Below are 27,820 nucleotides of genomic sequence, written 5' to 3' on the forward strand. Positions count from 1 at the left end.
CTTCAAAACCTTCTTTAAAGATGGTGAAGATACCTTTTCCTGCATATGAGTCCATTGCTTAAAAGATAGATATTTGAGATGGTATTCTTTTTATCACACTAATTAAACATAAAGTTAGACTGAGTGTGCTTTGGAGACCTGTCCTCGTCAGGGGGGCCTGGCACCCGTGGCAGCGTTTTAATTCAAGAGGCCTAATTTAATTAGCACCCTGCCACTGGGTCGGCTGCTTGCTGCCTTGGATCTCGGGCCTGAGGAGAAATGTACAACCCCTGCTTTTTTTATATCTAGTTAGCCTTCTAAAAGGTAGGATGTCCAAGGAGGGAGAGGAACTTTGCTTCTCCATCATGTTTTGCATATGGTGCTAATTGAGCTGACAGTCTTGGACCACTGTCGGTTACAGCAGCAGCTGAGCCTTCAACTGATCCCCTGTGAAGGGATTGCAAATGTCAAATGGCTCATCTTTGCCCTTGTGGCTCTTGAAATATGGAAGGGAATTGATCAGGGGGAGCTTTGCGGTCTGCATGCTTGAGTAACTACAAGCAACACAAAACTAGGAAGGAATAAAGTATTCAAATCTTACTGGTAATGGCCATACCATCTCGCCTCACTTTCCCTATCCAGTGTGCTAATGAGGAGAGGAAAATGTGAAACTCCTTGGCTTCCCTAATTGCTGTGCTTTGCCCTCATAACTTTTTTGTTCCTGCTTATCGTGGTGAGAGTCTTGCTTCTGTCAATCATTTCTGGTTCTTTCTGCCTAGAAAATAACAATGTATGTTTTTTGAACCTTGAGATTATTCCAGCCCTCTTTTTTCCATAATTAAAACAGAGAAAACGATGATGATTTTTTTTTTCTTTTTTTTGGCTTGACTTTGCAATCATAAGCTATAGTAATCAAGAAAGGTTTGCTTTTTTATTTTTCTGGGTCCATGCAACTTCTCCTGGGTAATTCCCAAATTTTCCTCAGGCCTGCAGAACTGCAGATTTGTTTGTTTTTACCACAGTTTTGGATTGTGAATGTTGTTATTTTTATTCCTTTTTCTCCATCACAGTGGAGGCAGTACTATGTAGTGAAAAACTCATGGATACTAGTGCAAGACAAGCTGAGTTTTGAAACCTCATTCTGTTCTATAGAAGCTTGGATTCATTATTTACCCACTTCAAAAATAAAGAAGAGCATTCTCCCTTTCCAGAGATATTCCAAGAACTATTACTAATTGTCATAATACCCTTAAAATCATCTAAAACAGTTCTTGTCACACAGTAGATAATAAATATATATTCTTCCTACTTTTAAAAAGATTTCTGTTGATTGATTTATGGAGGTACTGGGTCTTGGTTTCCTCACACAGCCTTTCTCTAGTTGTGGCAAATGGGGCCACTCTGTAGTTGTGGCACACGGGCTTCTCGCTGTGGTGACTTCTCTTGCTGCGGAGCACAGGCTCTAGAGTGCTCAGGCTTCAGTAGTGGTGGCGCACGGCTTAGTCACTCCGAGGCATGTGGAATCTTCCTAGGGATTACACCCGTGTCCCCTGCATCAGCAGGAGGACTCTTAACAACTGCACTATTGGGTTCAGAAAAATAGATTTATAATTATCAGCCCCCTTGTTTGGGAAATTCTTTCTGGTTCTTATATTTCATTTAAAGAATTTCATTTCTCTTCAGGTTTTACTTCAAGTATAAATAAGACATCACTGTCTAAGGCTGATGGATCTTGACTCCAACTGCCTCAGAAGCCTAAGCTTGGCAGTTTGCTGTTTGCAAAGGTGGGTTTTTTAGGAATGTCGATGGTTATCGACAAGAGAGAAAAATCTCTACCCTTCTAATGCTCTTCTACTGTAGAACAGCTCTTTGGCTGCATGATGAAATATAACAATAAACAACATTTACAATATTAACTATGGTGTGGCAGGAATTCTACAATGCAGTTTATATTTATATTCTATATTCAATGCAATCCTTCTAGCAACTTTACACCATAATTTGTATTATCACCATCAAACAGATAACAAATGAGCTAGGGTAGGTAAAGTGACTTGCCCAAGGTCATACAACTTTTGTAAAAAATCGGAGTGACTCCAAATTTAATGCTTATTGTTGGAGGGAGAGAAGGAGGAAGGGAGGATGGAAAGAAGGGAGGAAAGAAAAAATTAAGGCAAGAAAGGCAGAGAGCATAAAGAGAAAGAAATCGGATATTTCATTTCAGATGGATTATCTATCACTAGCCCTTTTCCCTACTACTGGCACCCATTTTTCCCTCTTTCTCAGGGAAATGTCAGCTTTGGAAATAATTTAACCCAAATAATCACTGTGTTGGAATAACTCTTTCCTGGTGCTGCTGTTAATTTGGCTTACAATTATGGCTAATTGAACATCTTCTAAGTGAGCTCAGTGCTGCATGCACATGGAAAAAATGTTTTAATGTGCTAAGCATGCAAAAACATGATCATAGAAGTCCATTTTTACCAGCATAGAAAGAAAGCAATTAGTAAGACATTTTTTCCAGCAAGGAGGAAAAAAAAAAAAAAACCCATGATCTCGAGACAACTCTGAGATAATCCCTGGGCCCCGTTAAAGGCACAGTAATAAAAAGGCTTTGTGAGTTATAGGTTGGCATCTGTGAAAAGGTCCCTCTTCCCAGAAATCAAGATACATTAGTCTCATTATTTGCAGATACTTGATAAGAGAAGAGCCAGAGGGAAGCAGCAACATGAGATGTAATCTGGAGAGAGGAGGTGGTTAGAGGAAACAAAGAAAGGGAGCTTGACAAATTTGTTCTAGAAAATCCTTCTCTGAAAGAGGGGTATTTCAGAAGCGAACAGTCATTCCTCTGGATCTGGCCTCCATTCCGTGGGAACCTGGGAGGATGCCCATTTTACCCAGCACAGGTCTGATCAGACCCACATCCGTCATTACCCCTACTGCGAATCTTTTAGTTAAAATTGGTATGTACGTATATATTCAAAACTTTTTACCTTTCAAAGGTACTCCTTTCAACTCAACTCATAAAAGCCCCAAAGTTTCCCAGGCTGGTGCTGGCTCATTTCCTAAAGCAGCTAGAGCCGAGGACGAGAGGGAGAGCTGTGGAGACAGGTGCTTTTTAACCAGCCCTCTTCCTTTCCTTCCTTTTTTTTCTGTCTTTGCCAGAAAGTATTTTGCCTGTATGGCCACTTCAGGCTCCTTGGGTCCTGCTTATTATTAAGCCCCTTGGCGACTTGGTTGGTGGGATAGAGTATGTGAGACTCCAGAATAATTGGGTGGGAAAATGAAAAGGCTGGGGGCTAAAAAAGGATAAATCTAATTGGAAGTACCATGGTTTTTACTTCCTCCTCTGGATTCTCGTTGGGCTGTCACCAAGCTCTTCAGTACATGTAGGGGCTTTCAGCTTTGTGACCACAGGTCACAAGAAAATGTTCAGAAGGATTTAGAGATGGGGTTGCTGTTCTGATAGAAATTGCCCGCAAGCAACATAATTTCTAGTTCTTAGGGGGTCAGGAAGGATGGAACAGCTTGCCACAGACAGAAGGAGCAATCAGTGCTTATTCAGCTCTGTTTGTCTATGATTGCACATTACTAAGGAGGAGGAGAAAGCAGTTTTGCCTAAATGCAGCCAGCCAGAGTCAGAATCTATCTTCTCATTTCTCTTCAGGCTCCTAATCTCAAGATTGGGGGCACTGGCTCTTAACCTGGGGCAATTTTGTCCCCCCAAAACACATTTAGAAAAGTCTGGAGACATTTTTTATTGTTGTGACGTAAGGAGCTCTTACTGGCATCAGGGGGGAGAAGCCAGAAAGCTATTAAAAATCTCCCAGTGCATAGGACAGCCCCCACAGAGAGTCAGTTCCTCCAATAATTCTGAGATCCAGTAACCCTGATCGAGAGAGTGCCCAATCTTCCTTTACTAATGTTATTTCTCTTACCAAGGTGCAAAGCAGTCATTATAACACTGAATTTTCATTGTTTTCGGCTTGATTTTGCCAGGTCTATCTCTGAATGGCAAAACTATTTTGTTTGGTGGAAGTATTCCTGTCCCCCTGGTTGGGAGACTGAAGGGCAGATTTCTTATTTTCTGAAGGCAGCAGGCATCTTAGCTATCCTCCCAGTGCACCAGGCCAGACTCTAGCATGAATGACAGCTTTGCATTTGTGGGTTGCTTTCATAATGGTACCGATGGCATTTATGACACCTTGGTGATGACAGCAGCAGGTCACTCAGGCAGAGCACAGAGCACTTGGTACCATGTAGAGAGTAGGCCAAATAATTGTGCTATATATTTGCGAGCTTCTTAATCTGAAGATCATTACTTCTTTTTACCAGTATGTCTGAAAGAAAGGTGTACCTCGTGTAAGTCTTGTTGGAATGAAATACACTCTGAATCAATTTTGTATGCCACTAAAAATCTTTAATCACAGAACTGGGCACTAGAAGTAACATAATGAGATAAGAAAATGAACAATTCTAAGAAATCAATTGTATGACTTTCAAACACAAGTCTACTTAATTCAGTCTAGGAAGACATAATAATTGTTACATCCCCACCATGGACTGAGGCCCCATCTCCAAGCAACAACGTGAATTTATTTTTTTAATTTACAAAATTAAAAAAAATTCTTCAAATACATTTTGTTTTGGTTCTTGCATTTTATTCCTCAGCCCCAAATCCAAAGCCCAACTTGTGGTAGGGAATTAAATAGGACCAGTATGAGCAAGCCAATTTAAGGAGACCTTAGAGGGTAAAATATTATAATTGGAAGCACGACTGCCATGGTTGGAATTGTTACTGTCAGTTTGGAGGAAAACTCTCCTTAGGTAAATGTGGAGTGCTGTCAGCTGCTATCCTCAAAGCTGCCGCTATTCCGGCAAGAATGAAAATGCATCGGGCTCATGGGATCAGACACGTAGCCTGCATCAGGAAAGAAGTTCAGATGTTACTTATTAGCCTTTCAGCCCATCTCCCCATTTTTCTTTTCTTTTCTTTGTTTTAAATGTTTTGGCCGTGCCATGCAGCATGTGGGATCCTAGTTCCCTGACCAGGGATCGAACCCAGGCCCCCTGCATCAGGGGCTCAGAGTCTTGACCACTGAACTGCCAGCGAAGTCCCCTCCCCATTTTTCTTAACAGCTTCACCCAGTGTAACACATAGCTGCCAAGCAGCTTCTCCTGGCTCATGTAAAGAGTCTGCCTGCCCATTGCTGGCAAGCAATTATAAAACAAAAGCAAAATTTACAAGGATAACAGAGAGCTGAGACCAGAGGAACATCAATGATGGGAGTCTGATGTGAACCCAAGCTGGCCAGGTGACAGTTTGGAGTAAAGAAGGGTACAATTCAGGAAGGCGGTATATCATGATGGCTAAAAGGATGAGCTTCATGTCAGGCAAATCTGGGTTTGAGCTCTGGCTCCACTATTACCAGTTCTGTGATTTTTGTTAACCTTTCTGAACCTCAGTTTCTTCATTGTAAAGGGGAGAAGTAAAGTACTTAGCCAAAAAGTTGGTAACACACATAAGACAATTAGCAGTGTCTGACACACAGTGAGTGAGAAGCAGATGATGACTGCTGGAAAGGGGAGATATAGACGGCAATAGAGAAAAGCAGAGTATTCTGTATATCAGATTGGCTCTGATTGTTTTTTCTTTTCTTTCTGAGACTCCAATTTTTAAGTGTGCATTAATGCTTAGGTATGAATTCTAGTGGCATTTGATGCTCAGTGAAGCACTAGTCCTGGGTGTGTCCAGAAAATTGAGCTAGTGCCTCAGGGTCTGGCCGCGGTCCTAGAGAACGTAGGACGTGCCCAGGGAAGCAGTGTTACCTTTCCACTCTGAGCAGGGAAGCCATTCGTTGTTTCTGTGAAAATGGGCACATTTGTCAGTAGCTAATGCTGCTTTTGCCCCCTTTTGATAGCTGAGTTTTCAAAACCAACTCAGCCATCCACATTTTCATTAAGACATCTGGCGATACACAGTTCAATGGGCATATTTATTTTCATGAGAAAGGTCTCCATCAGCATCTCTTAGGCAGCACATAAACTCTCAGGAAAGGCAGAGCCACCACTGCTGATGCTGCTTGAAGGGCTCCTTTTGCTAGTGGGGCTGGCCCTGGCCAGCTGCAGTTAGGGGAAGTGGGAGTCACATTACTGAATCCTAACTCTGGGTGGGTGAAAAATCTGTATCTTGGAGCAAAAATATTTCCTTTTATTCAGCCTGAAGCTGCAACTCCATCCCAGGCATAGATAGATGCTTTAATAAGCTCGTAATTCTCTCATTACTGTATAATCAACTGTCTAATGTACCACATGCAATTTTACTGGTCTACAACGCTTCATGCCTCTCTCTCCATAGGGCTCCAGTGGAAATCTGATTGTGAGCGTCCTTCGTGCTAGTGTGGGCAGGCTTGCCTTCGGGTATGGGTAGCAAAATCAGCAGGACATAGATGCTGACATTTATTATTGATACCATAATCACCAGAGTTGAAGGGACAGTCTTTGTGCAATCAGTTGACTTAAGAGGGACCAAATGAAATTTGACCATGGCTGTAAGAAAAGACTGAATCATGTTTGCGTGTTTTGTTTCTTAAGGGTGAAAGGTCTCAAGTACAGCTATGTACTTAATTTTATCTGCATTCTCTAGCCCTGTTCTTTGGGGAAGAAACAGTTCATAAAGTTGCTGTTATGTACCACAAGTGGTTTATGAAGTGGAAATGGAGGGCAATTAAAGGGTTCTGTCTTGTACAATGTGATGTTCCTAGTGGGAGACAACGAAAACATCTTTTTCATCAACTGGGACTCTCACTCCATTTAAACACCCTAATGTTTTCTTCTACCCCTGGTACATATACACATAAGAAAAACCTACTGTTGTATGATTACATCTTTTTTTGTCTGACTTTTCCATCTTGAGGAATTCTGTTCAATGTATTATCCCTTTAAGAAACAGATCAAGAAGTGCTTCATTTTGAAACTCCACCAAGAAAGGATAGACTCCTGGTCAAAGCACACACTTCAAAGGGTGCCCTATATTTTGTGGTTGTGCAGTCACATCTGTAAAGGTTTGAAAAAACGATATTATATCTATAAAAAAATGTGATGATGTGACACTTAGCACATATTTTCCTCCGTTACTGGAGTGGCCAATTATGTCGTAAAGTCGACGATGAAAAGCACTCGGCTGCATTCTAGACATGTACTGGGAGTCAGAAGCACAAAGGTTTCTTTCTTTAATGTTCCCAAGTAGTTTGTCGTATCTATCCAGAACATTTTTCCCCTTCATTTCTTAAAGGCTTTCTAATGCCTTAGGTACTGATACTCTACAGACAAAGTGCATTGGTGAGGATCCCAAAGCTGCAGGGTCTGCTGGCATCAATAACACAGAGCCAGGACCATAACATGATTTATTCTTCCACAAACCCAGTTCTTGTAATAAATCTGATCTATTTAACTGACATACATTTTTTTTTTCAGTTCTACATATTGTCAAAGGAAGTTCCCATGAATAAATGAGCCCACTGTGCTAAAATTCCAATAAAATATAGAGCCTTTCAGGCTTAGAGGTTGGAGAAAGGACATCACAGGCCTGGCACTTTAATATGGGAGCTGATGATAACGGTTATTGTCCATCCTCTGGCTTCCAGGGGCAAGCACAGAACTGTGCTAACTATTTCAAAGAGCTCTATTAATTCTTTCTAAAGTAGTCCTGTGCAAAATGGATCCCATCAGTGAAACAGACCCTCAGCTCCTCTCCAGCTTTTTGAGAGAATAGCTGGGTTCACATTTTACCCACAGGTACTTGGTAAAGAGAAAACATTTCCCTAGGATATGGTGCAATTGTGGAAACTCATCTCTTGTTTTCTCCTCTTCCCTGTATGTCTGTGATGTGGGGCTTCGAGGAAGTGAACTCAATAAGGTGGCAGCAAGATGTTTGGAATGTCATGAGATGTAGATTATTTTCATAAAAGTTGTACTTTTTCCACATGTACACACACTCCCATATACTTGTACATACACTTAAAAACTTATGCACACATTATTAAACGCAAAGATAACTAGACTTATGACCTACAAGAGCAAATTTCCCACTTTTATAATGTTTTTCAAAGCACCCTTCATTTCTACTTATTACAAAATAGAATCTTCTCTCCCTCATTATCAAACAGATATCACCTTCCCAAGGGTAGTTTTCTTAGTCAATCTGGTGAATCTGTATACTTACCATATTTGTCAATGGTTGAGAACTGAAGACTTTTCTTCATGTCATCCAAAGACAGGCCTTGAGTGGAACATTGTCCAGCACTAGAAAATTCCATGAGACACTGTGAAAATTGCAGTGGCATTTGCTAATAACATTTTTATAAAACAGAATTTATTCTCTCAGCATAGATATCAGAGAACTGGCAATGTGATACAATGGTACTTTTATCTTATACTGACTTGTTGGGGAAGAACTCAGAATTATTTGCAGCAAGTTGATCTAAGTGTGTCAGATCTAGGTAGGCTCCAATTCCTAGCTGTATAATCTTAGACATAGAACCCTTTCTGAGCCTTAGTGTATTGATCTGTAAAATCAGGGAAAATACATAAATAATATGCAATTTGTCTTGATGATTAAATATAGCAAAAAGAGTTGAATATAAAATCTGGGTTAATATCCTTGCAAGTCTTGCTTAAAAGGAACTAATGACCAGAATGTTATCATCTTAGTCATAATCAACAGAAATGAAACACATCCCAAAATATAATGTTATTTTTATATGGATATTATTATAACACGAATTATAAGAGATAGTGATAATGGTATTTATTGTATGATTCTTATGTATTATTTGCATATATCATTATATTTAATCTTTATCATTATTATTTCTCTCATTTTCTAGATCAGAAGGGCTTTCCAGGTGGTGCTAATGGTAAAGAATATGCCTGCCAATGCAGGAGATGTAAGAGTCTTGGATTCCATTCCTGGGTGGGGAAGATGCCTTGGAAGAGAAAATGGCACCCCACTCCAGTATTCCTTCCAGGAGAACCCCATGGACAGAGGAGCTTGGCGGGCTACAGTCCATGGGGTTGCAAAGAGTTGGACATGACTGAGTGTCTCTGAATACATAGATTAGAAACGGAGGCTGGGGCAACTAAGAAACTTGTTACATACATTTGGTAAATGGCTCACCTAGGATTCAAACCCAAGTCTTCCATATTCTAAGGCCTATATCCTTGCCCAGTATTCAATTGGGAATTTTCTCATGATTCCTCGGCTTAATCCTTCTCTTTGCCAAACTTCTACTCTACCATGCAGGTTAATGGGATCGCTTCTTTTCTACTTTTTCAGACTCAAAACCTGAAGTTATCAGAGCTTTCAACCTAATATAAATCACATCTGTCAGTCATATATCTGTAATTCCTCTTGTATCCATTTCTCTCATCCATACTTTAGCATCCTTAAAGAGGCAACCCAAGTTACGCCCAGAGCTGTCCCACTATGTCCACTGTAGAACTTGTAACTCCCCCTGTCTCCAAGCCAGTTCTCCCCAGCTCATTACTGGTACTACACCATTCAGTTACTTAACCCAAAATTCTGGGGTCATTCTTGGCACCTTTCTTTTTCTTTTATCTTCCACCTAATTCAAATCTTTTTAACTTTGCATCCAAAATGTAACCCCAATCCATCCATCTCTCCTCCTTCAAGGTTTAGGCCATATATCTTTCTTGTTCGGACTGCTGCAATTTGCCTCCTAATTGATTTTCCTGCTTTTATTTCTGTCCCCTTATAATTCATTCTCCATATATTACCCAGAGTGGTCTTTTCAAAATATAAAAGCATAAGCCATTTACTGACTCATTTGAAAAGACCCTGATGGTGGGAAAGATTGAAGGCGGGAGGAGAAGGGGAAGACAGAGGATGAGATGTTTGGATGGCGACACTGACTCAAAGGACATGAGTTTGAGTAAACTCTGGGAGTTGGTAATGGACAGGAAGGCCTGGTGTGCTGCAGTCCATGGGGTCGCAAAGGGTCAGACATGACTGAGCAACTGAACTGAAGTCATTTACCTACCTAAGACATACTTAAGGGCTTCCCTGGAAGCTCAGTGGTAAAGAATCCACCTGCTAATGCCGGAGACACGGGTTTGATCCCTGATCTGGGAAAGTCCCACATGCCACAGAGCAACTAAGCCTGTGTGCCATAACTACTGAGCCTATGCTCTACAGCCTGGGAGCAGCAATTACTGTACCCATATGCTGCAACTACTGAAGCCTGCATGCCCTAGAGCCCATGCTCCACAACAAGAGAAACCACTGCAATGAAAAGCCCATGGACCGCAACTAGAAAGTAGCCCCTGCTCACCACAACTAGAGAAGTTTGTGCAGTGACAAATACCCAGCACAGCCAAAAATAAATAAATGAATAAATAAATAAATAAATAAAACATACTTAAAACCTTCCAATGACTCCCCAGTTCATTTAGAATAAAACACAAATACTTTGCCCTCAAATACAACGCTCTCTCAAACCTTGTTTCACACCCCTCTCACCATCTTTGCTAAGCACTTTTTTGGTCATTCTTTCTGTCCTTTGAACCTTCCAAGCTTTCTCTCAATTCACAGCTTTTGCATTTGTGAAGTCTGCTTGGAATGCTTTTCTTTTTCTCTTCTTTTTTTTTTTTAATTTTTATTGGACTGTAGCTGCTTTACAATGCTGTGTTAGTTTCTGCTATGCATATATATATGCATACACATATCCCCTCTTTTGGGGATTTCCTTCCCAGTTAGGTCAACACAGGACTGAGTAGAGTTCCTGGTGCTATACAGTAGGTTCTCATTAGTTATCTATTTTATACATAGTAGTATATACATATATGTCCGTTCCAATCTCCCAATTCATCCCGCCTCCTCCTTTCCCCTCTTGGTATCCATACATTTGTTCTCTATATTGGTATTTCTATTTTTGCTTTGCAAATAAGTCCATCTGTACAGTTTCTCTAGATTCCACAGACATGTATTAATATAAATTTGTTCTTTTCTTTCTGACTTACTTCACTCTGTATAGCCTCTAGGTCCATCTATGTCTCTGCAAATGGCACAACTTTCATTCCTTTTTATGGTTTAGTAATATTCCATTGTATACGCACACCACATCTTCTTAATCTGTTCCTCTGTTGATGAACAGTTAGGTTGTTTCTGTGTCCCAGCTATTGTAAATAGTGCTACAGTGAATGGGGTGCACGTAGCTTTTTGAATAATGGTTTTCTCTAGGTATATGCCCAGGAATGGGATTGCTGGGTCATATGGTAGTTCTATTTTTAGCTTTTTAAGGAAATGCTATACAATACTCCATAGTGGCTGTGCCATTCTACATTCCCACCAACAGTATAAAAATAAAGTAAAGTAAAGTGAAGTTGCTCAGTTCTGTCCGAGTCTTTGCGACCCCATGGACTGTAGCCCACCAGGCTCCTCCATCCATGGAATTTTCTAGGCAAGAGTACTGCAGTGGGTTGCCATTTCCTTCTCCAGGGAATCTTCCCGACCCAGGGATTGAACCAGGGTCTCCACATTCCGGGTAGACGCTTTACCGTCTGAGCCACCAACAGTATAGGAGGGCTCTCTTTTCTCCACATCCTCTCCAGCATTTTTGTTCAAAGATTTTTTTGCCTATGGGTACTCTGATCGTGTGAGGATTTACCTCATTGCAGTTTTGATTTGCACTTCTTTAATAACTAGAATAATTTGTGATACTGAGCATCTTTTTATGTGTATCTATGTCATCTCTATGTCTTCTTTGGAGAAATGTCTTTCAGCCATTTTTTGATTGGGCTGTTTATTTGTTTTATATTGAGCTGCCTGAGTTGTTTGTGTATTTAGGAGATTGATCTCTTGTCAGTCGCTTTGTTTGCAAATATTTTCACCCATTCTGAGTGTTGTCTTTTTGTCTTGTTTATGATTTTCTTTGCTATGCAAAAGCTTTAGATTCCATTTGTTTATTTTTGTTTTTATTTTCATTACTCTAAGAGGTGGGTCAAAAAAGATCTTGCTGCAATTTATGTGAGTGTTCTGTCCATGTTTTCCTCTAAGAGTTTTATAGTGCCTGTCCTTACATTTAGGTCTTTAATCCATTTTGAGTTTATTTTCATGTATGGGGTTAGGGAGTGTTCTAATTTCATTCTTTACATGTAGCTGTTCAATTTTTCCAGAACCACTTACTGAAGAGACTATCTTTTCTCCACTGTATATTCTTGCCTCCTTTAAGAATGACAATAAGCCTTCTGGTGCAAGACTCCTGAATTTGAGTCTTCACTCCACTGTTTATTAGTTCTACGACCTGTTTGGCAAATTGTTTAACTGGCATGTGCCTCAGTTTGTGCAACTATAAAATGGGAATTACAACAAGACTTCGCTTATGATGTTTAATTTTAGAGAATAAAAGAAATATTTATAAGTTTTAAAGTATTTTGAACAGTTCTAACATTTAGTAAGCACTCAAAAATGTTACCTACTTTTATTATTTATCAAGTTCCAACTCAAAGCATTTCCTCAAAGTCCTCTTGGATACTCCCAGTTGGAATTCCATATCCCTTTAGTACTTTTTACTCCAGACACAGGGCTTATCAGAGTCTGCCTTGGTGTAGAATGATCTGTAGTTCCATACTGCTGCTGCTGTGAAGTCGCTTCAGTCGTGTCCGACTCTGTGCAACCCCATAGACGGCAGCCCACCAGGTTCCCCCATCCCTGGGATTCTCCAGGCAAGAACACTGGAGTGGGTTGCCATTTCCTTCTCCAATGCATGAAAGTGAAAAGTGAAAGTGAAGTCGCTCAGTCGTGTCTGACTCTTCGCGACTCCATGGACTGCAGCCTACCAGGCTCCTCCGTCCATGGGATTTTCCAGGCAACAGTACTGGATATTTCCATACTAATACCCCACTAAACAGAATGCCTGTGCAGGTCTGAGATCCTAATACCTGTGGGTCTTCTGCAGGACCTAGCTGGTACTTTGTAAATAGTTAAAATAATAAAAGTGTGTTAAATTATTACAAAATATTCATTTGGAGAAGTTTAGACTTTTCTAAACACTTACATGAATTCATATAGATTAATTCACTTAGCTGCCTTAAAAATGATTACATATTTGGTTACTTTCTTAAGCTATAAAGTGAAGATACTGTTTCTTAGAGAAAAACAATGATTAAAAAAAGAAAGTATTAAACTAAAGTGGGACTTAGAGTGATCTCAATCAACATTAAATGGCAAATCACACTCAGTTTTGGACAACATAATCTCATTCCAGATATTTTTCAAAATCAAAATTACCTTACTAATTCCTGTAACCTCCTTAGCACTCAAGCTCCTTTTAAGAAATGAGCCATAAGCAGTAGTCTTGGCAACAAGAAGATAATAGGGAATAAATATTTTATCATCAAAAAGGCTATCTGGTTTCCTATGAATAAAAGCCCATCTCCAAGTTGTCTTATTTATTTAGTTGCTGAATGCAATCCGTGCCAGGGGACTTAACCTTCCTGCCCAAGAGATACCACATAAGCTGTCTCTGGCTGCTATTCTAGGATGACAGACAGATGGAAGCTAAGCACAGTCAAGGCAAACAAAGCAGAAGAAACCAGACCTTGATCAGTGGAACTAACTGTCCTCAACCCATGGGTATCCAGACTTCAGTGGGAGTTTCACAGAAGCCCAGAGTTTCAGAGACACACCAGGACCTCTGTTTGCTAAAGTCATGGCCAGTGTAAATAGGCATTTCCAGGATGCAGCTGCCCCATGAATTCAGTGAAAGTAAATCTGAACCAATGGCAGGTAAGTAAAACACTCAATTTTGTAGCACTTCATGTTACTGGTCACCTAGGAGGCTTTCTTTATGCTAAAAGGATAATATGTATCATATATAAGCATATATATGAATGATATATAATGTTATAATGATAATTTTATATATACCTCTTTTGGGAATGGAATGAAACTTTGTATTTTAAAGAGAATAAGATAGTCTTTAGGTTAGTTTTTGCATACTACAACATTATATTGATATATCTTAGTGCTAAAACAGTTTCAGTCATTTTAGGCTAAATAGTTCATATTAGCTCTGTGATGGACATACAAAGATAAGCATAATCATCAGTCACTTTCTCTTATAAAGATATCCTGTGTGTGTGTCTGTTCAGTCAGTCAGTCATGTGTGACTCTTTGTGGTCCCCACGGACTGTAGCCCACCAGGCTCCCACTGTCCGTGGAATTTCCCAGGAGAGAATACTGGAGTGGGTTGTCATTTCCTTCTCCAGGGGATCTTCCCGACCCAGGGATTGAACCCGCGTCTCTTGCGTCTACTGCACTGGCAGGCGGGTTCTTTACCAGCTGAGCCACTATACCCAAAAGGTACACTAGAGAATGAATAATTTATCCAACGCAACATAGCCTGCTTGCAAATAGTCACTCAAGTACCCTGAACCAAAATTCAGAAGTTATTTTTTGCTTCTCAGTCCACATGTTATGTTATAGACTACCTAGTTGATTGGCTGCTAACGAGGCCAGTTCACACCCAAATCCAAATAAGACAATTTGTATTTTTGTGTGTGCACACCATTCAGACTGTGGCTTGTCAGCGCAACATAGCCTGCTTGCAAATAGTCACTCATGTACCCTGAGCAAAGACAACAAGGACATTCAAAACTAAAATATGAGGCTATGTTGGCTGAAATGAATGCAGAGATAATGACTCTCATGACAAGCACATTAAGCAAAAATATTATCCAGGGAGAAGTAAATCAATATGTACATAAGATACAGAGGAACCTTGAAGAGTGGGAAAAGCAGTAGCAGATAGAACACACCCAAATATAGATTGAACTCTCCAAAGCAGGAGTTAGGCAGAGTTCACAAACTAAGCTGGTGGGTTAATGCGTACGATGGGCAAAACTCCCCAAAAGAATATGAAAACAGGTTTTCTGTACACTTAAAGACAGTTCTGATCACTAGAAGCTAGCATGGCTTCAGTAAGAAAAAAAATATGCCAGATTGGCTTTATTTCTTTTCAGTAAGGATAAACTTAAAGGGGCAATCCATAGGTTAGAACATAGAGCTAGACTCATATCATGGGCAGAACTTTGCCTGATTGCTTTATGAGTAATGAGGGGAGGTCTGTGCCACTTGACAATGGTTAGATTGGATTGTCACTGGTTGAATATCCAGAATCGACAAAGACCTCAAGTAGGTGACATCTCCTACAGTTTAGACATTGGGAAAAGTTAAAACAAAGTACTGCATTTCCTAACATTAGAACTGTCCATAAATAGATTGAGTTGTTCTAGAAGCGGGTACCATCCCATCTCCAGGCATATTCCAGCTGTGGTTGGAACATCTTGTTCCAGCTAGGTGCTACAGAGGGATCCCGGTATCCATCTGGAAGTCACATGACCTCTATTTTTTACATTCTATGATTCTTTAGAAGGTATCTGGAAATGATGTAGTCTCTGAAACTAGCTTTGATGTATTGGAAAGGCAGAGTGAAATTACACAGTTCCCACTTAGGCAGAAGATTTTTATCTTCCTTATCTGCACTGACTGACATTTGGCCAGGGCTGAATGCCTGATTCCCATACACACACCACCGCATACCTAGCTCTACATTACCACTTCTGCTCAAGCTGGTGTTTGTAGCTTTTTGTCTATATACATTTCATTTGATATAGTAACTGAACCATGCTATTTGCCTGAAGGAACCGTCGTCTTGAGTGCTTTTTTTCTTCAAAGGAAGAACCACGCTGCCATCTAAGATGAAGCAAAGGAAAGTGTAGAGAAGTCACTTTCACATAACCCATCATTAAGGGTTTGAATGACAGGCTGTGTAAGGTTGGCACTGAAAAATTCTGAGCTGCTTCACAAGGGTTTTTATATAAGGCACATTTATAGAATACTCATATCGAACACCTGAGGGGTGGGGAAAAACCCTAAAACACTGTCACCTCTTAATCCAGAAAGATATGTTGTTAAGGTCCATAAGGAAGGAAGAAAAAGATTGTCTGAAGAAATCCCGGGGAATCTGGGTCCCATCTCTCCTGAGTAGTGGGAGCAGGCAATGCCTCAGTGGGTGCAAATGGCCCCATTTAGATCCTCAAAAGCAGCCAGTATTGTGGCTTCCCAGATGGCACAAGTGGTAAAGACTCAACCTGCCAATGCAGGAGATGTAAGATGCGGGTTGGATCCCTGAGTCAGGAAGATTCCCTGGGTCAAGATTCCCTGGAGGAAGAAATAGCAACCCACTTCAGTATTCTTGCCTGGAGAATCCTATAGACAGAGAAACCTGGAGGGCTACAGTCAACAAAGAGTTGGACAGGACTGAGCAGGCACCCGCACACACACACACACGCACGCACCACATTGTGGCTTCCAAATCACAGCCTGCCAAATGCGTCTGGTATTGAAGCAGCAAATCATGGCTTTGGCTGTGGGATTCATGAATTCTCGGAATACCTGTTAGTGCCATAATTGCTTTTGAAGAAATTACATTCCAAAGAAGACTTCAGATGGGCATACAATCCATTTTTATCATATTATTCCAAATGTGGCTTATGCCGAGCTGGGGATTTTGCCTTAGTGAATTACAGCACACGTATACTGTCTACATGACTTGCAAGCAAGAGTAAAATTAAAGCAACCGGATAAAAATAAAGCAACCTAGAACATTAAGTTCTGTCACAGTGACATAAAAATAATTTCTTATATTTGCAGAGGGCTTTATAGCTTGCACATACTTTTCGATTGATTAAAGAATTTAAAACCTCCATGGAGTTTAGCTTAAAACCTCCATGGTTGTCCAAGAAGGCATCAATCCCATGCAGGTGGAAAGCCAGGCTCAAAAGTTTGAATCACCTGCATAAACTCACAGAACTAGCAAGAAGCAGAACCAAAACTTGATCAACAGGTCTTTATACTTCCAGTGCATGCTTTGTCTTCTAAAATACACGTCATTTAACAGCAGTATGGGCTTCTGAGGTAGTTTAGTGGTAAAGACTCTCCCTGCCAATGCAAGAGCCACAGAAGAAGACATGTGTTTCATCCTTTAGGTGGGAAGATCTCCTGGAGGAGGGCCTGGCAACCCACTCCAGTAACCTTGTCTGGAGAATCCCATGGACAGAGGAGCTGGCAGGTTATAGTCCATGGGGTGACAAAGAATCAGACATGACTGAACACACACACACACATAACAGCTGCTGCTGTTGCTAAGTTGCTTCAGTCGTGTCCGATTCTGTGCGACCCCATAGACAGCAGCCCACCAGGCAGCACATGTCAAATTGTTGATGTGTTACCACATGGGGAGCTCACTGAATGAGTCATGACTTAACAGAGTTTTGGACCCTTTGCATGCAAAAGTGATCAAGAAAATTCTTATGGAGAATATGCCTCCTTATCATAGAGAGACCAGAATCAGCTTCTCATGTTTTGCTTTGTTAGACCTTTTAAACAAGTATACTTTCCACTGTCTGACAATGGCTTTCCCATTCCTGAGCAGTGATGTCAAAACATGAGACACACACACCAAACTTTATAAATGAGATGTTTATGATTCTCCCCGACTCTCTGAGCTTGTGTAAGGTTTCCTAAGCTGCACACATGGATTCATCTTCCTAAACACTGTCCTAAATTGAATAGAAAACAATTAGGCTACCAGTGTGATTAAACACTTTAGGCAAAATTTTCTTCTTTCAAGTGGTTCCAGTTAGTTTTATGCAGCTAAAAAGGCCCTCCAGGGTGGCCTGTAACCTGGAAGATTTAGCCATTTGGATTTTGCATAAAATAGCACCATCTAAGGCCTCACAGCTTTGCAAATATGCTTGGTGGTTTGTGGATCCTTTTGCCGTCTGTCTGAACCCTGTTACCTATCTAAGGATATTAGCCCAAGGATCGGCGCCATATGCACCCTCATCCCCTTCCTTCAGAGGAATATATCCAGGTTAGGAGTCATTTATTTCACTCAAAAGGAAACAAAGACAGGCAATATTTAACCAGAATTTCAGAGCTTTGACACTAATCTAAAGGACTAATACAAAGAAAAAGTGAAGAAACAGCCTGCTGAGATCCCTAATAAAGGTGTTTACACAAAGAAAATAAATGCCTTGCCATAGAAAAGGCTACTAGAGTCATCTGGCTATTCCATTTGGCATTTAGCTGGAAACAAATACATCTATTTAAAACAGATCTGTCAGAAGGGATAAATGCCGCTGTACACTTTGCAATTTCTATGCCACACACCTTTTCTTTGGCCTAAAGAGAAAGACGACACTTCTATTAGATACAGAATCACCTTTGGCCTAACTTTGAAATAGTCCAGTCAGATTACCATGAATAAACCTTTGTTAATTTATCAGCTAGATTCAACATATTTATTTATTCATGATTTCCCTCTGGCTGTTTTGAAAACATTGTTTTGTCTTTGTCAATATTCCTTACTTGATAATGTCCTAAATTAAAACAAATTTATTGCACCCATTACAGTAAATGGGCAATGGCCAAAGTATTTAATGGGGTCAGAGGTCAGTGCAAAGTATCTTTTTCAGGAAAATCAAGCCCATCAGCTTTCCGTCAACGGCAAATGTCCCTGGGCTATAAAAAGACTGAAAGACTTGGCAATGGGTCATGGCTGTGTTTGAGCCATTAGGCAAATAGCCAAGGTCTCAGCTCCCTTAATTTTAAAGGAAAAAGCAATTAGGTAAAGAATTATGAATAAAGAAAAATGCAGTGAGAACTGAAAGTGTGCATTAATTCCTTGATGGTTTATAAATTATTAATGTGCTCAACAGTAACCTGACAACACTACCACCTCTCAATTTACCTCTGCTTTAAACAGGTATAAACGAATCAGCTGTACAGTCTAGCAGGAGGTGGACTTTGCCTGCTAAACTGAGGAAGATCCTTTAAATATAGCAGAACCTTTCTTATTCTTCACTGTTTGTATCCAAAACAGGGAAATCTTGTTAAATACAGAACTGTGAGATCTTGGTAGCATGAGAGTTATTAAGCCCACTCCTCATCCCTCCATTTAACCACCTCCCATTTTACTGAGAAGTACACTGAAGCCAAGTAAAGTGAATTAATGTACCCAAGTTCATATGCTAAGGTTAGAGTGAAGTCAAGAATATAAGCTGGAGTGGTAAACCTCTAGTCTTCTTTGATGATTTTTATTCTTCTTTTTAAGTGGAGAGGGGAAACTAAAATTTTTAGTACATCTGCCAGGAACACAATCAGATGCCTTACAATCCCTATAATCTTTGCTCCACCCAAAAATTCATTTTACATGCAAGGAAACCAAGGCTTAGAAAGTCTAAGTCTTGTCCAGGGTCACACAGTTGTAATTCAAACCTCAGGGAAATCAACCCTGAATATTCATTGGAAGGACCTATGCTGATGCTCCAATACTGTGGCCACCTAATGCCAAGAGCCGATTCATTGGAAAATACCCTGATGCTGGGAAAGACTGAGGGCATGAGAAGAAGCAGGTTACAGAGGATGAGATGGTTGGATGGTATGAAGCATCAGTGTGAACCAAGCTAGTGGAGGTGATGGAATTCCAATTAAGCTATTTCAAATCCTAAAAGATGATGCTGTGAAAGCACTGCACTCAATATGCCAGGAAATTTGGAAAACTAGCAGTGGCCACAGGACTGGAAAAGGTCAGTTTTCATTCCAATCCCAAAGAAAGACAATGCCAAAGAATGCGCAAACTACCACACAATTGCACTCATCTCACATACTACCAAAGTAATGTTCAAAATTCTCCAAGCCAGGCTTCAACAATATGTAAACCATGAACCTCCAGATGTTCAAGCTGGTTTTAGAAAAGGCAGAGGAACCAGAGATCAAATTATCAACATTCGCTGGATCATCGAAAAAGCAAGAGTTCCAGAAAAACATCTATTTCTGCTTTATTGACTATGCCAACGCTTTTGACTGTGTGGATCACAATAAACTGTGGAAAATTCTGAAAGAGATGGGAATACCAGACCACCTGACCTGCCTCCTGAGAAACCTGTATGCAGGTCTGGGAGCAACAATTAGAACTGGACACGGAACAATAGACTGGTTCCAAATAGGAAAAGGAGTACATCAAGGCTGTATATTGTCACCCTGCTTATTTAACTTATATGCAGAGTACATCATAAGAAATGCTAGGCTGGAAGAAGCACAAGCTGGAATCAAGATTGCTGGGAGAAATACCAATAACCTCAGATAAGCAGATGACACCACCCTTATGGCAGAAAGTGAAGAAGAACTAAAGAGCCTCTTGATGAAAGTGAAAGAAGAGAGTGAAAAAGTTGGCTTAAAGCTCAACATTCAGAAAACTAAGATCATGGAATCTGGCCCCATCACTTCATGGCAAATAGATGGACAAACAGTAGAAACAGTGACTGACTTTATTTTTTGGGCTCCAAAATCACTGCAGATGGTGATTGCAGCCATGAAATTAAAAGACGCTTACTCCTTGGGAGAAAAGTTATGACCAACCTAGATAGCATATTAAAAAGCAGAGACATTACTTTGCCAACAAAGGTCCTTCTAGTCAAGGCTATGGTTTTTCCAGTGGTCATGTATGGATGTGAGTGAAAAGTGAGTGAAGTCACTCAGTCGTGTCTGACTCTTTGAGACCCCGTGGACTGTAGCCTACCAGGCTCCTCCATCCATGGGATTCTCCAGGCAAGAAAACTGGAGTGGGTTGCCATTTCCTTCTCCAGGGGATCTCCCCGACCCAGGGATTGAACCCCGGTCTCCCACATTGCAGGCAGATGCTTTAACCTCTGAGCCATCAAGGAAGCCATGGATGTGAGAGTTGGATTATAAGGAAAGCTGAGCACCGAAGAATTGCTGCTTTTGAACTATGGTGTTGGAGAAGACTCTTGAGAGTCCATTGGACTGCAAGGAAATCCAACCAGTCAATCCTAAAAGGAAATTAGTCCTGAATACTCATAGGAAGGACTGATGTTGAAGCTGAAACCCAAATACTTTGGCCACCTGATGCGAAGAGCTGACTCACTGGAAAAGACCTTGATGCTGGGAAAGGTTGAAGGCCGGAGGAGAAGGGGATGACAGAGGATGAGATGGTTGGACGGCATCACCAACTCAATGGATATGAGTTTGAGTAAACTCCGGGAGTTGGTGATGGACAGGGAGGCCTGGCATGCTGCTGTCCATGGGGTCGCAAAGAGTCGGACACGACTTACTGACTGAACTGAACTGAACAGAGGATGAGATGAATGGATGGTATCATAGACTCAATGGATACGAGTTTGAGCAGACTTTGGGAGACAGTGAAGGACAGGGAAGCCTGGTGTACTGCAGTTCATGGGGTTAAAAATAGTTGGACATGACTTAGCAGGTGCTCAGTCGTTTCGGACTCTTTGTGACCCCATGGACTGCAGCACTCCAGGACTGGGTGTCCATCACCAACTTCCGGAGCTTACTCAAACTTATGTCCATTGAGTCCGTGATGTCATCCAACCATCTCATCCTCTGTTGTCCCCTTCTCCTCCCGCCTGCAATCTTTCCCAGTAACAAGGTCTTTTCAAATGAGTCAATTTTTCACATCAGGTGGCCAAAGCATTGGAGTTTCAGCTTCAGCATCAGTCCTTCCAATGAATATTCAGGACTGATTTCCTTTAGGATTGACTGGTTTGATCTCCTTGCAGTCCAAGGGACTCTCAAGAGTCTTCTCCAACACCACAATTCAAAAGCATAAATTCTTGGGTGCTCAGCCTTCTTTATAGTCCAATTCTCACATCCAAACATGACTACTAGAAAAACCACAGATTTGACTAGAAGGACCTTTGTTGGTAAAGTAATGTTGGCAATGCTTTGTTGGCAAAGCTTTTTAATATGCTGTCTAGGTTGGTCATAGCTTTTCTTCCAAGGAGCAAACGTCTTTTAATTTCATGGCTGCAGTCACCATCTGCAGTGATTTTGGAGCACCACCCCCCCCCCCAAAAAAAAAGTCTGCACTGTTTCCATTGTTTCTGCATCTATTTGCCATGAAGTGATGGGACCGGATGCCATGATCTTCGTTTTCTGAATGTTGAGCTTTAAGCCAACTTTTTCACTCTCTTCTTTCACTTTCATCAAGAGGCTCTTTAGTTCTTCTTCACTTTCTGCCATTAGGATGGTGTCATCGGCATATTTGATGTGATTGACATTTCTCCTGGCAATCTTGATTCCAGCTTGTGCTTCTTCCAGCCCAGCGTTTCTCATGATGTACTCTGCATATAAGTTAAATAAGCAGGGTGACAATATACAGCCTTGATGTACTCCTTTTCCTATTTGGAACCAGTCTGTTCCATGTCCACTCTAATGTTGCTTCTTTTTTTTTTTTTTTTTTATTAAAAAATTTATTTCTCATGTGTTCCCCAACCTGAACCCTCCTCCCTCCTCCCTCCCCATACCATCCCTCTGGGTCGTCCCAGTGCACCAGCCCCAAGCATCCAGCATCGTGCATTGAACCTGGACTGGCATCTCGTTTCATTCAATGCCATTCTCCCAAATCTTCCCACCCTCTCCCTCTCCCACAGAGTCCATAAGCCTGTTCTATACATCAGTGTCTCTTTTGCTGTCTCGTATACAGGGTTATCGTTACCATCTTTCTAAATTCCATATATATGCGTTAGTATACTGTATTGGTGTTTTTCCTTCTGGCTTACTTCACTCTGTATAATAGGCTCCAGTTTCATCCACCTCATTAGAACTGATTCAAATGTATTCTTTTTAATGGCTGAGTAATACTCCATTGTGTATATGTACCACAGCTTTCTTATCCATTCATCTGCTGATGGACATCTAGGTTGCTTCCATGTCCTGGCTATTATAAACAGTGCTGCGATGAACATTGGGGTACACGTGTCTCTTTCCCTTCTGGTTTCCTCAGTGTGTATGCCCAGCAGTGGGATTGCTGGATCATAAGGCAGTTCTATTTCCAGTTTTTTAAGGAATCTCCACACTGTTCTCCATAGTGGCTGTACTAGTTTGCATTCCCACCAACAGTGTAAGAGGGTTCCCTTTTCTCCACACCCTCTCCAGCATTTATTATTTGTAGACTTTTGGATCACAGCCATTCTGACTGGTGTGAAATGGTATCTCATAGTGGTTTTGATTTGCATTTCTCTGATAATGAGTGATGTTGAGCATCTTTTCATGTGTTTGTTAGCCATCTGTATGTCTTCTTTGGAGAAATGTCTATTTAGATCTTTGGCCCATTTTTTGATTGGGTCATTTATTTTTCTGGAGTTGAGCTGTAGGAGTTGCTTGTATATTTTTGAGATTAGTTGTTCGTCAGTTGCTTCATTTGCTATTATTTTCTCCCATTCTGAAGGCTGTCTTTTCACCTTGCTAATAGTTTCCTTTGATGTGCAGAAGCTTTTAAGGTTAATTAGGTCCCATTTGTTTATTTTTGCTTTTATTTCCAATATTCTGGGAGGTGGGTCATAGAGGATCCTGCTGTGATGTATGTCAGAGAGTGTTTTGCCTATGTTCTCCTCTAGGAGTTTTATAGTTTCTGGTCTTACGTTGAGATCTTTAATCCATTTTGAGTTTATTTTTGTATATGGTGTTAGAAAGTGTTCTAGTTTCATTCTTTTACAAGTGGTTGACCAGATTTCCCAGCACCACTTGTTAAAGAGATTGTCTTTAATCCATTGTATATTCTTGCCTCCTTTGTCAAAGATAAGGTGTCCATATGTGCGTGGATTTATCTCTGGGCTTTCTATTTTGTTCCATTGATCTATATTTCTGTCTTTGTGCCAGTACCATACTGTCTTGATAACTGTGGCTTTGTAGTAATCAAAAATCTTCCAGCAAACAAAAGCCCAGGTCCAGACGGCTTCACAGCTGAATTCTACCAAAAATTTAGAGAAGAGCTAACACCTATCCTGCTCAAACTCTTACAGAAAATTGCAGAGGAAGGTAAACTTCCAAACTCATTCTATGAGGCCACCATCACCCTAATACCAAAACCTGACAAAGATCCCACAAAAAAAGAAAACTACAGACCAATATCACTGATGAATATAGATGCAAAAATCCTAAACAAAATTCTAGCAATCAGAATCCAACAACACATTAAAAAGATCATACACCATGACCAAGTGGGCTTTATCCCAGGGATGCAAGGATTCTTCAATATCCGCAAATCAATCAATGTAATACACCACATTAACAAATCGAAAAACAAAAACCATATGATTATCTCAATAGATGCAGAGAAAGCCTTTGACAAAATTCAACACCCATTTATGATAAAAACTCTCCAGAAGGAGGAATAGAAGGAACATACCTCAACATAATAAAAGCTATATATGACAAACCCACAGCAAACATTATCCTCAATGGTGAAAAATTGAAAGCATTTCCTCTAAAGTCAGGAACAAGACAAGGGTGCCCACTTTCACCATTACTATTCAACATAGTTTTGGAAGTTTTGGCCACAGCAATCAGAGCAGAAAAAGAAATAAAGGAATCCAAATTGGAAAAGAAGAAGTAAAACTCTCACTATTTGCAGATGACATGATCCTCTACATAGAAAACTCTAAAGACTCCACCAGAAAATTACTAGAACTAATCAATGATTATAGTAAAGTTGCAGGATATAAAATCAACACACAGAAATCCCTTGCATTCCTATACACTAATAATGAGAAAACAGAAAGAGAAATTAAGGAAACAATTCCATTCACCATTGCAACGAAAAGAATAAAATACTTAGGAATATATCTACCTAAAGAAACTAAAGACCTATATATAGAAAACTATAAAACACTGGTGAAAGAAATCAAAGAGGACACTAATAGATGGAGAAATATACCATGTTCATGGATTGGAAGAATCAATATAGTGAAAATGAGTATACTACCCAAAGCAATTTATAGCTTCAATGCAATCCCTATCAAGCTACCAACAGTATTCTTCACAGAGCTAGAACAAATAATTTCACAATTTGTATGGAAATACAAAAAACCTCGAATAGCCAAAGCGATCTCGAGAAAGAAAAATGGAACTGGAGGAATCAACCTACCTAATGTTGCTTCTTGACTTGCATACAGATTTATCAGGAGGCCGATCAGGTGGTCTGGTGTTCCCATCTCCTGAAGAATTTTCCACAGTTTGTTGTGATCTACACATTCAAAGTCTTTGGCATAGTCAATAAAGCAGAAGTAGATGTTTTTCTGTAACTGTCTTGCTTTTCGATGATCCAGCAAATGTTGGCAATTTGATCTCTGGTTCCTCTGCCTTTTCTAAATCCAGCTTGAACACCTGGAAGTTCACAGTTCAGTATTGCTGAAGCCTGGCTTGGGGAATTTTGAGCATTACTTTGCTAGCATATGCTGCTGCTGCTGCTGCTGTTACGTCGCTTCTGTCATGTCCGACTCTGTGAGACCCCATAGACGGCAGCCCACCAGGCTCCCCGTCCCTGGGATTCTCCAGGCAAGAACACTGGAGTGGGTTGCCATTTCCTTCTCCAATGCATGAAAGTGAAAAGTGAAAATGAAATTGCTCAGTCGTGTCCGACTCCTAGCGACCCCATGGACTGCAGCCCACCAGGCATATGAGATGAGTACAATTTTGCGGTAGTTTGATCATCTTTGCATAGCCTTTCTTTGGGATTGTAATGAAAACAGACTTTTTCCAGTCCTGTGGCCATTGCTGAGTTTTCCAAATTTGCTGGCATATTGAGTGCAGCACTTTAACACCATTATCTTTTAGGATTTGAAGTAGCTCAACTGTAATTCCATCACCTCCACTAGTTTTGTTGGTAGTGATGCTTCCTAAGGCCCACTTGACTTTGCATTGCAGAATGTCTGGCTCTGGGTGAGTGATCACACCATCTTGGCTATCTGGGTCATAAAGATCTTTTTGTATAGTGAAGAACTATATAAAGAACTATATTAAGAAGAGTTCCACCTCTTCTTAATATCTTCTGCTTCTGTTAGGTCCATAACATTTCTGTCCTTTAATGAGCCCATCTTTGCATGAAATGTTCCCTTGGTATCTCTAATTTTCTTGAAGAGATCTCTAGTCTTTCTGATTCTATTGTTTTCCTCTGTTTCTTTGCATTGATTACTGAGGAAGGCTTTCTTATCTCTCCTTGTTATTCTTTGGAACTCTGCATTCAAATGGGTATATCTTTCTTTTTCTCCTTTGCCTTTCTCTTTTCTTTTCTCAGCTATTTGTAAGGACTCGTCAGACAAACATTTTGCCTTTGCACATTTCTTGGGAATGGTTTTGAACACTGCCACTTGTACAACGTTCATATGTACCTCCATCCATAGTTCTTCAGGCACTCTATCAGATCGAATTCCTTGAATCTATTTGTCACTTCCACTGTTTAATCATAAGGGATTTGACTCAGGTCATACTTGAATGGTCTAGTGGTTTTCCCTACTTTCTTCAATTTCAGTCTGAATTTGGCAATAAGGAGTTCATGATCTGAGCCACAGTTAGCTCCCAGTCTTTGTTTTTGCTGACTGTATAGAGCTTCTCCATCTTTGGCTGCAAAGAATATAATCATTCTGATTTCAGTACTGACCATCTGGTGATGTACATATGTAGTCTTCTTTTGTGTTGTTGGAAGAGGTTGTTTGATATGACCAGTGTGTTCTCTTAGAAAAACTCAGTTAGCCTTTGACTTGCTTCCTTTTGTACTCCATGGCTGAATTTGCGTGTTACTCCAGGTATCTCTTGACTTCCCCTAAAATGAAAAGGATATCTTTTTTGGATGTTAGTTCTAGAAGGTCTTGTAGGTCTTTTAGAACTGTTCAACTTCAGCTTCTTCAGCATTACTGGTTGGGGCATAGACTTGGATTACTGTGATTGTGAACGGTTTGCCTTGGAAACAAACAGAGATCATTCTGTCATTTTTGAGATTGCATCCAAGTACTGCATTTTGGACTCTTGTTGACTATGATGGCACTCTATTTCTTCAGGGATTCTTGCCAACAGTAGTAGATATAATGGTCATCTGACTTAAATTCACCCATTCCAGTCCATTTTAGTTTGCTGATTCCTAAAATGTCAACATTCACTCTTGCCATCTCCTGTTTGACCACTTCTAATTTGTCTTGATTCATGAATGTAACATTCCAGGTTCCTATGCAATATTGCTCTTTACAGCATCAGACCTTGCTTCCATCACCAGTCACAAGTGGGTGTTGTTTTTGCTTTGGCTCTGTCTCTTCATTCTTTCTGGAGTTATTTCTCCACTGATCTCCAGTAGCATACTGGGTACCTACCGACCTGGGGAGTTCATCTTTCAGTGTCCTACCTTTTTGCCTTTTCATACTGTTCATGGAGTTCTCAAGGCAGGAATACTGAAGTGGTTTGCTATTCCCTTCTCCAGTGGACCACATTTTGTCAGAACTCTCCAGCATGACCCGTCTGTCTTAGGTGGCCCTACATGGCATGGCTCACAGTTTCATTGAGTTAGACAAGGCTGTGGTCCATGTGATTAGATTGGTTAGTTTTCTGTGATTGTGGTCTTCATTCTGTCTGCCCTCTGATGCAGAAGAATAAGAGGCTTGTGGAAGCTTCCTGATGGGAGAGACTGACTGAGGGGGTAAGGATTTACTGGCTCAGTAAATCCTTAATCCAATTTTCTGTTGAAGGGCGGGGCTGTGTTCCCTCCCTTTTGTTTGACCTGAGGCCAAACTATGGTGGAGGTAATGAAGATAATGTGACCTCCTTCAAAAGGTCCCATGGAATCCCTGCTGCACTCAGTGCCCCCAGCCTGCAGCAGGCCACTGCTGACCCACGCTTCTGCCGGAGACTCCTGGACACTCATGGGCGAGTCTGGGTCAGTCTCTTGTG

General features: G+C 40.7%; 1 protein-coding gene across 5 annotated transcripts in view; it reads right to left on the reverse strand.

The window, feature by feature from the left end:
* Positions 1–2,009: 2,009 nt before the first annotated feature.
* The window catches only part of TNNI3K (TNNI3 interacting kinase), a 351,063-nt gene continuing 325,252 nt past the window's right edge, over positions 2,010–27,820 (reverse strand). For 2 of the 5 annotated variants that reach the window (XM_061411581.1, XM_061411579.1), the window contains 2 exons: positions 8,204–8,283; positions 4,378–4,900 (listed from right to left, as the gene is read on the reverse strand). In XM_061411581.1, the coding sequence (XP_061267565.1) occupies positions 4,824–4,900; positions 8,204–8,283 (157 nt within the window). In that variant the 3' untranslated portion in view covers positions 4,378–4,823. Of the gene's footprint in view, positions 4,320–4,377; positions 4,901–8,203; positions 8,284–27,820 lie in introns of those variants that run through there. The other 3 variants (XM_061411584.1, XM_061411580.1, XM_061411583.1) reach the window with 3 other exon arrangements.

This window comes from Bos javanicus, chromosome 3 (assembly GCF_032452875.1).
Source record: "Bos javanicus breed banteng chromosome 3, ARS-OSU_banteng_1.0, whole genome shotgun sequence".
Classification (NCBI taxonomy): domain Eukaryota; kingdom Metazoa; phylum Chordata; class Mammalia; order Artiodactyla; family Bovidae; genus Bos; species Bos javanicus.